The 10,382-nt window shown below is 43.5% G+C and overlaps 1 protein-coding gene across 2 annotated transcripts in view; it reads left to right on the top strand.

The window, feature by feature from the left end:
* The first annotated feature begins 5,946 nt into the window (after positions 1-5,946).
* Positions 5,947-10,382, top strand: part of LOC138799371 (hexokinase-1) — a 50,031-nt gene continuing 45,595 nt past the window's right edge. Inside the window, exon 1 of one of the 2 annotated variants that reach the window (XM_069980429.1) lies at positions 5,947-6,168. In XM_069980429.1, the coding sequence (XP_069836530.1) occupies positions 6,106-6,168 (63 nt within the window). In that variant the 5' untranslated portion in view covers positions 5,947-6,105. Of the gene's footprint in view, positions 6,169-8,666; positions 8,686-10,382 lie in introns of those variants that run through there. The other variant, XM_069980430.1, reaches the window with a different exon arrangement.

Raw genomic sequence — 10,382 nt, 5'->3', positions numbered from 1 at the left:
CGAAAAAAAGAAAAGATCATCATCTGTTTTTCTTTTGGCGTGGACTGTATGTATCTGCTAACTATCATAGTGAGCTCCAACCAGTGATCTAAAGTGAATTTTTGGTTCACTTTATTGGCGATACTCACACATTCAAGCTGTAGGAGCGAGCAGTGCCGGTGTCTTTGCATCTATTTACAGGTGAAAACCTAATAATGGCCCACCTAAATAAATGAATGCTAGATGTGAAAAATTACAGCTCAGTTGTGAGGAACGGCCCTCTCACAGGCTAAGGTCTACAGATCACAGTACAGTAATACAAAGTCCTTATAGAGAATAATAAAACTCCATCTGAGTAAATAAAAGAAAACATTCCCTCCCTCCCCCCACCCATTCTTGCCAGCGGACCCCCCAATTTCCCCCATGTACTAGCCAAGTCTGCTTTTACGTGCTACTCCGTTCCTTCTTGTCTTTCTGTTGTTCAGTGTCTAGTTGGTCCAATCTAAGGTAATATTTTCCTTGGCCTAATATCTCTGAGATTGAAGGAAGGCTGCAACCACTTGGCCAATAGGCATCTCTTTGCTACCAAAATGAAAATATGTGTAAGGTACGTCATTGGCTTGTCCTCCATAGAGATGTGCAAAATGTTTACTTAAGCAAAGCCCCACCCTTGATAAACATTTGGTTATAGCAACCATATAAGAGCATTCACATGTTCCTTTCCTGGGTTCAGCAAAGTGAAACGCTACACAGTAGAAATTACGGTCCATAATCACTTGGTGTAATACCTCCTGTTAAAAGTCAGCTGATCCTTGTCTTTCAACATGTTGAAAAATTTTAGAACGATAACGATGGTCTGCTGGTCGTCAATAGGAGACGGTGGCAGACTGCCGCTATCTCCTATGGGCGTAATAGCGGCGGCAGCGAGCAGGAAACGAGGGGGCAAGCGTGCGCTCATCACCCTGTGTAATAGGGCCCCTATGCCCGATTCACATGTGGTGAGCCCCCGGATGATGTTGTAGCGGTGGGACGACCGGTCACTTGCTAGGTTGAAGTGTGACAACACTACTTGTGGTGGATGGCCGAGATACAGCCGGACCTTTGGGGTTTTGTCACGTGACGCCAGTGCCTAGTGGGCACACAGGTGTGATGGCATGCATGTTTTTAGGCTATGTTCACACTACGTAAAATAACGGCCGTTGTCCGTGCCGCAAAACTACGGCCGTTGTTTTGAGGTTCCCTATAATGACTGCAATGTAATGTATCTACGGCCATTGAATTAACACTACGTATCAGATAACGGCCGTTGTTTATACGGCCCCGTGATAAATGAACATGTCAATTATTTCCGGCCGGTAATACTGCAACAACGGCCGTGGATTTCAATGCGTCCGCGAACATAAAACTTATATCTGCCGAATTAAACTTGATTTTGATGTAAAAAAATTTCGGAGCGGTTTCTCGCGCTGGGCGCAGTTAACCTTTAGACGACCCAGGGCGTATAGTTACACCATGGAAGTCTGTCCCCAGACGACCTAGGGCGTAACTATACGTCCTGGGTGTTTCTCCGGCTATGAAGCGTGCTCCGGAGCGGAGCGCGCTTCATAGCAGTTGGGGGCCGGTTGCAATCAGCAGCCGGGACCTCACCGGTAATGACACGTGCTGCCGCGTGTCATTAACTCCTAAACGCCGCACTGTCACTTACCGATCGGTGCAGCAGATCGGTGCAGCAGATCGGTGCTGCTCAGTGCAGCAGATCGCTGATCGGACCTCACGGAGGAAGGTGAGAGACCTCCGGCGGTGCGTTTTAACTATCAGGACCCCCGCAGTCACACTGCGGGGGTCCCGATAGTTAAAACGCACCACCGGAGGTCTCTCACCTGCCTCCGTGCGGTCCGATTGGCGATCTGCTGCACTGAGCCTGCACAGGCAGGCTCAATGAGCAGATCGCTGATAACACTGATCAATGCTATGCCATAGGCATAGCAATGATCAGTGTAAAAATCACACTAGTGTATGTAAAAGTCCCCCAAAAGGACTTCAAATGTGTAAAAAAAAAAGTTAAAAACACTAACACACTATCCCAAAGCCCCTCCCCCAATAAAAGTTGAAATCACCCCCCTTTCCCATTATATAAATAAAACATATAAAAATAAATAAACAAATAAACATATAATATACCATAGTGTGCGTAATTGTCCAATCTATTAAAATATAATAAGCGTCATTGCGAATCGTAAACGGCATACACGAAAAGAGGGAAAAAAGTGCGCGGATTACCGATTTAATGTTACATTATTGATAAAAAAAATTAATAAAAAGTGATCAAAACGTCCGATCTTCACAAATATAGTATTAGTAAAAACTAGAGATCATGGCGGAAAAAATGACACCCCATACAGCCCGTAGGTGAAAAACTAAAACCGTTGTAAGCGTCACAATAGGCCCATTTTATTTATAATTAATTGCCAAAAAAAAGGATTTCATTTAAAAAATACATATATAACATTAGAGAATCTGTGTAACCTGCATATGGTTGTGTTCGGACTGACCTATAGAATAATTGTATCATGTCGCTTTTACCATATAGTGTATTACGTAGACACAGGAACTCCCCAAACGTTACCATATTGCATTCTTTTTTACGATTTCACCAATTTATATCTTCATAAATAATATATTTGGGATTCCGTCATATATGTTATGGTAAAATGAAAGACGCCATTACACAGTACAACTATTCCTGTAAAAAACAAGCACTTACATGGCTTGTAGATAGAAAACTGAGAGTGCTAGAGCTCCTAGAAGGGGAGGAGCGAAAACCGGAAACACTAAGATCAAAATTTGTGCGGTCCACTGGGTCATTTTGGGCCTGGTCCCCAAAGGGTTAAAGTAAATGACCTGTTTCATCCTGTTTATAATCATGGTAGGAATCAAAATTATTTTGGCCTTATTTTACGCAGTGTGAACTTAGCCTTATAATGTAAGGCCGGTTGTACCCTTCTCCCCCGTCGTGGGTGTCCTGTCGGGTTGCTGCAGGGTCACTTGGGATTATGTCACAGGTGGTCAGAGCATTGTAGTAATGCTCCCGAATAGTGGTAGGACCCGCCACCCACAGACAGGGGAAATGTCCCAAGGTTGAGGTGTAGTGCTGTGCAGGTGGTAGCCAGTAATCACAGACCCACTAATAACGTTGACTTACTTTACTCTTTGTAAATGTGCAGCAGGTAATACAACGAATCTTCAGGTACACTTGATACAGTTCCAATAAATACACATACATAGAACCACCAGATCTGTGGGATAAGTGCTGAGTAGGATGTAGTAGAGTTGATAAGGTTGTACTGAGGTAGTAGAGAGGAGGATGCCGTGAGAGTCTCAACCCAAGTAGTAATGACCTCTGCCAGGAGGTTGGAGTGCTTAGAAAAATACTTGTAAAAGAAGAAGAAATAACCTGTGCCTGTGTTTTGACCTTCCCTATAGTCTTTACACCGCCTTCTGCCCACTAGCTTTGGCTGAACCGTACTGATGGGTGACACAGGCCCCAGACCCTGTTACCTCGGAGGAGAGGAATGGTAAGAGTTCCTAAGTACACCCGCTCTGCAAGATGGAGTTCATCGCCTTTCTAGTAACTTTGCTCCACCCGGACCAGTTCCTAGCTCTTTGGCTTTTCTGCGGAGACTTTCCTACACTGTACTGACTCCTTGTCCTCGGCGTGGGTTGATTTTATCTGTATCTCTCCTGAAGGGCCCAGCAGTGCATCATCCAGCGTGTTTGGTGCTTCAAGAAAGAGGGTTGTGTGAGCTGTCTGTTTTGCGTCCTACCCATGCGGGACACTGACTAAAACTAACTTGTGACTTGGAGCTTTCTTCCTGTCCAGCACGTGTGCTGTGTTGTGGTTGGGTGGAAAGAGTGCAATAGGGAAATGGGATAGAAAAAAGACAATAGGGCAGAAGAGAGGAGAAATCCTACCGGATAACAGAATCTGGTGTATACACAAACAATAACCCTTTAGTTTACTTCAGCCGTGCAGCTTCTAGACCGTAGTTACACACCATAGCGATATCTAGTGGTCATCTTCAGTAACACAACAGCTATAGCAAAATCACAGACAAGTACAGACTTTTACGAGGGGTGTAAAGAATAACAACGCCCACAGTGGGACACCACACACACTTATTATAGTTCTGTCCATAGCCGCGGCCCCACAACTATGAATAGGACTTCAGATGTGCATCCATAACTGTTCACATTTGCACAGACCTATTCATAAGAATAAGTGATCCAGATTTGAACCATTTAGATATTTAGCATCAAGGGGCAGGACATCACATATGGCTGCATTACAGGTCTCTCCTACCATAATTCTTCTTGCAGTTATTATCTCTTTGGGCGCCGAGACTGCCACTTCTTCTGCCAGACTAGAGAATTTAACAGCTCAAGGCTGGTGGTAGAACACATATGGCCATCTCGTAGAGGGACCTTGGGCCTTCATGCCAGGCACTAGCTGTTCCCTCTTGATTCAACACTAATGTGGTACCCACTCCTCTTGGATATATGCTGCGTTATAGACCTTGCATAGTAGATTGGCGCTGTGGCACTGAACGCTGGAGGAGGCCACAGGGCAAATTCTTGCCACCCCCTTCCCCATCATTGTTAGGGTATAATAAGAAATGTTTTTATTGAGTTCAGGTGTTACCAGGGACAGGCTTTGAGCCATTGCAGTTGTATACAAGCATCAGGGACTTTCAACCTTGAGATCACCTACATTCACATGAATGCCTTGTTCAGTGCTAGGAGGCAGGCAAGATGGTTCCCCCTGCTGTTCCCCAGGACTCTCAGTGGATATAGGCCAGAGTTCTTCTTTAAGCAGTAATGTAGTTGAAAGGTTATAAGTATGAAGTAAAAATATTTTTATTTAATTGTTCTTCCGTCAATTCAGCATTACATCAGTTACATACCGTCTTTCATTCAATTCTCACCTCCCCATATTAATATCTCGGTGCAGCTTTACATTGTAGTACATGTAACATGATGCAGCGTTTAATCTAATTTACTCTGTCTGTTCTCCTCTTATCTAGCGTTCTTAACAACTGCACCTGGGGCATGTTAAATAAAATGGTAGCCTGGCAAATGCAGGGGGGAAGGGTTGCTGTGTCATCACAGGTTGTGAAACGCCACCATGACTTACTAATACATAAAGAATGCATCCTCTCTCCTAAGCAACTAATCCCCCCCCCCTGTGATCTGTATACTGAATACAGTACACGCTGTCCTGAATCAGGTCCTTCTTTATTAATACCAAAGCCTTACAATGTCATCAGGGTCACATGTCGTAGTAGGAAAGTACGTATGTATAATATATAAAAACCATATCGCATTGGTGGCTTTAGATGGGCTGAATTTCGTAGCCAATGCCTTTGGTACATGCACAGGAAGTGATGGGGAGTAGGCAGTGGGCATCACTGTAGCAGTACGTGGTGAACGTGCCATAATCACATATTAAGTAGATGACACAGACCGCCTTTCTCTCTCAAGTTGCATCCTTCTCAGCCTTTTCCTACTATGCAGGAGCCTGTCACTCCCTCCCTGTGCAGTGTAGACTAGTGTCTTGCACACCCTTCCCCCTACACAGTATTCTGTACACAGTCACACACCATCTCAATAGTACTGAGCACACACAGAGGAAGGAAGCAGTTAAAGGCGCATTCTCAGGAGGTCTCCGTCCTAAATAATAATAATACCTATACAACCGACATGGTTTTTAATTATTAAGACCATGATTTCTAGAGTGCAGAGCGTAGAAGGAACAGTGCCTACACACCCCCAGCTCTGCTCTCTCAGCCCCCTATTGATGATCATCAAGCTGCTCTCTCCTCAATGCAGCAAGTCCACATGTTACAGCCAATCCCTGAGCAGGAAGTGGGTTGGATCTAACATGTCACTGTAGGAGAGGAAAGGAAAAAAAAAAAACACATCTACATCTCTGAGCTTGTAGGGCAGTGAGAAGGAGAGACAGAGCACTGCTGCTATCAGGGAATTTCTGCACAGCACATTGAGACTGCACATTTGGGCCATTTCGCAAAACAGCAAGGGGCTAAGACTCTACAGAAGCCAGTCCGCAGGATGATAGCTGCCCAGCTCCTGGCCTATTACTTCACAGAGCTCAAAGATGATCAGGTCAAAAAGGTGAGACCTACCCCTACTACATCCCCATGATACAATTGACATTTAGACATCGCTTACTGTAATGCAAAACCCATGCATATATATTCATTCATTAGCACGTACGACATGTAGCCTGTATCAATAGGCTACAGGTACAGGATGTAAGAGGGAAAGAACATTGTATCTTTGGTGTGGGCTGCAGTGTCCTTGAGGCAGGATGTGGAAGACATTTCATGTCTGCTACTCTATGATCAGGCCTTCCTGTAGATCCTGTGCACCGTGGTGATGGGCTGAGAAAATGACTTGGAGTAGTGTTACCTGCAACACCTTGTGTAACTGTACAAAAGCGGACGTGATGCACAACCTTTACAGCTGTATTAGAAATGCACCGTCTAACATAATGATGCCTGGTGCCTGGGTTTTAGTCTCCTTACTTATTCTAATTTTATCTGCTTCCTAGTATGATTGTCGTAGACTCAATGACATATTCTGAAGCACAGTATAATGCTTGTCATCACTTGGTATTAAGAATTCATATACTGCTTGGATGAGCTGGCTGAAGGTAACAAGTCAGTGTAATGGTAGCAGGCAATTTCCTTAGTTAACTGTGTCCCTGCTAATCCTCTACATACGGAAGGTTGGATTTATCTACGAGGACACACCTTGGACATGGCAGGTCACCTCTCCTCCTTCAGCATCACTCACAGCATTAAACCAGTCTATACCACTATAGTGTTACTGAGTCACCGGCACCTCGGAAATGACATGGTTCAGGCATTTGACCTCTGCTGCTGTGTACATATACGAGGAATACCCAGAGGGGAGGTCAAACCACTTGGATCATTTAATACAAGTCAGCCATTACACTCATTAGTTGGAAGTTTTTGCTTTCCATTCCTCTTTGACATACGTTATTGTTCTAGAAATAAATTGTAACACATATCCTAGTGTTAGGCAGTCGCTAGGTTATAAGATGATGCAAAATACAGGAAAGAAGATCACTTTACTGTATATTTATTGTGTCCCCTATGCCTTATGGGTTTGTGTATAAAAATGACATAGGATGTAATACTGAGAATCTCAGGCCCGGTATACAGAGATCTAGAACTTCTGCATGGAACCTTTAATAGATTTGTATACTTTTGGATGGACGTGTATCACAGGACTAGGCGTGGAATTTCAAGTGGCTGAGTGCATCCTATCCGTTCTTTTTGTGACCTTGTATAAGCCAATACATCCACTGACTAGAGGAAAGTGTCCTCCAAATAAGAAACACTGGAATAAGAAAACCACTATTATGGATGATGTGATCTACGTTATAAAAATAAGTATAAAATAAGATTCTATGACACAAGACGACTGACCTGTTAGAGGAAACAACAATAGTTTATTCCCTGTATGCTATGCATTCGGCTGTTTCTTAGTTATATCACTATTAGGAAATATCGGTGATAGCCAGTAAGGCTTCCCCAAAGGTTATCATTCTGCTTTTCTAAAGTGCCATTCATAGTTCTAATGGTCTCTTGGTTTCCTAAGAAGGGCTCAGGGGTCACATCACCATCAGACATCCTATGGTTACAATGAGAAACTAACTTGAGAGCCATATAGTAATAGAAAATATATTACTGCATAATAAAAACACAAACTAAAGGCCCATGCACACAGCCATGTTACTGATGTTTGTTACATGGATCTGTAATATGGCTGCTATGGGCCCATACTATACATTAGTGCCTCTTGGTTTTATACAGAGCTTCTCAGAAAGGGTTTTTTCACAATTCTACTAAATCCATGAGAAAACATTGCAACATGGCATATTGCAACCCATGTTGTATCATGGATGCTTCATAGCCCATAATAATAATGGCAGGATACAATTTTAAGCAGTTTAGTAAAAGTTTAAAGGGCTAGATTTGTCTGGTGATTTATTTTATCTTTAGAAATTTGAATTTACTATGTGCTTAGGTTAATATCATATATGTTATTAAAGTGGCAGTGCCTGTAAAGTTAGCTCTTTTGCCTCAATAAGAGAATGCAATTATTTTAGTTATCCTTATCGGGCACACATTTCCCCATGTAAATGTGATGTGTGCCTGACAACGACTAAATTAAAGGGCTGGGTGAATGATCACGCCATTGACCTGTGTGAAGGGCATAGACTGGAGGAATATTCCCTGATCCTGCCCACCTTATATGTTTCATTACTGTTGATCATTAAAGTGTATCACACATTACAAGATATCTGCAGTATGCAAGGCCACCGCTGTGGCTGTTGCTCATGTTTGTAGCTGTGCATATGCTTCCTTGTTCTATGAATGATCGGACTGTTTTAGTTGCACAGAGGTAACAATTACTAGGAGTCATCTTTTACAGTTAATACAGTTGAATTGTTACCTATTATTGTCATGTTTATAACCGGCTCACTTGATCACACAACACAGAAGCTCACTAGAGGGCTTCCTGAACTGTGTTGTAACCATGGCAACACCCAGAAGGTGTGACAGGAAGCAGTAACGCGTGCTGTGCACTCATGGGAGTGTACGTATACATCTATATAATGCATCAGCTTACTGATCAGTGACACTGCTGTACTGCTATAGTGATAAAAACACAGACTGTATAAACCTATTCTAATAAAGATAGGATGTTTGCACTGCTTTACTGTAGACCCCTAAAAAGTGATGTAAAATTTAAAGGGTCTTTACTGTCATAAGAATGGCTTGATGCAAAGATGGGATCCCCTCTAATGGCTAGACCAAATGAGCTGGAGTGTCAAAACTGAGCCTGACATATATGTATTATTTTGATCTCATTGGCTGGAATATGCTTTAGTTCTTTTTTTGTTCAACACATAATAATAATAATAATAATAATAATACATTTATTTGTATAGCGCCAACAGATTCCGCAGCGCTTTTTTTCTATGCATACAGTACAGAGGTACATAATACGCAGTTAAATTGGAATAAATAAGTACATAGTTAATAAAAATATATAGACGAGACCTGCTCGTTGGAGCTTACAGACTAATTTTCATAGACACCAGGCATAAGTGCTTTATTTGTCCATGGTCCAGCCATTGTACATAATTAGAATTACAGGATGAGCCAGTAACAACGCCAATGTCTGATGCAGGTAAACATATAAAGTGCAGGAACAGTCAGAGAAATAGAGCAAGGGAAACAGAAGGGGGAAACAGTTTAGGGAACGTTATAAGCGAGCCTGAAGAGATGAGTCTTCAGGGCACGCTTGAAACTGTGGGTATTGGTTATGAGTCTGATGTGTTTGGGTAGGGCATTCCAGAAAATTGGTGCAGCACGAGAGAAGTCTTGGAGGCGGGAATGAGAGGTTCTGATTATGGAAGATGTTAAGGTTAGATCATTTGCAGAGCGCAGAGCACGGGAAGGATGGTAGGTGGAGATGAGGGAGGAGATGTATGGAGGGGTAGAGTTGTGGAGAGCTTTATGGGTGAGGGTGAGGAGCTTGAAGTGGATTCTGGATTTGATGGGTAACCAGTGCAGTGACTGGCACAGAGGAGAGACATCGGTATAGCGGCTGGAGAGGAAGATGAGTCTGGCTGCTGCGTTCAGGATAGACTGGAGAGGGGAGAGCTTAGACAGAGGAAGACCGATTAGTAGGGAGTTACAGTAGTCAAGACGGGAGTGGATCAGGGCGACAGTCAGAGTCTGAGCAGTGTCAGTGGTGAGGAATGGGCGGATTCTGGAGATGTTTTTGAGATGGAGATGACAGGAGCGTGTAAGAACTTGGATATAGGGAGTAAAGGATAGATTGGAGTCCAACAAAACCCCCAGACATCGAGCCTGATGCACAGGAGTGATGCTAGTACCACAGACTGAGAGGGAGATGTCGGGTTTAGGTTTGTTAGAGGGAGGAAATACAAGAAGTTCAGTTTTAGAGAGATTAAGTTTGAGAAACAGAGAGGTCATAGTGTTAGAGAGAGCGGATAGGCAGTCACTAGTATTTTGCAGGAAGGCAGGGGAGAGGTCACGGGAAGAAGTGTATAACTGGGTGTCATCAGCATAAAGATGGTATTGGAAACCAAACCTGCTGATGGTCTGTCCGATGGGGGCTGTATAGAGGGAGAAGAGGAGGGGACCCAGGACTGACCCCTGGGGAACCCCAACAGTAAGAGGTAGGGGACTGGAAGTAGAGCCAGAGAAGGATACACTGAAGGAGCGGTCAGAGAGGTAGGAAGAGAACCAAGAGAGAGCAGA

This window comes from Dendropsophus ebraccatus, chromosome 8 (assembly GCF_027789765.1).
Source record: "Dendropsophus ebraccatus isolate aDenEbr1 chromosome 8, aDenEbr1.pat, whole genome shotgun sequence".
Taxonomy (NCBI): Eukaryota; Metazoa; Chordata; class Amphibia; order Anura; family Hylidae; genus Dendropsophus; species Dendropsophus ebraccatus.
Note: the sequence above shows the minus strand (reverse complement) of the source record. Positions and strands in the feature narration are given on the sequence as shown.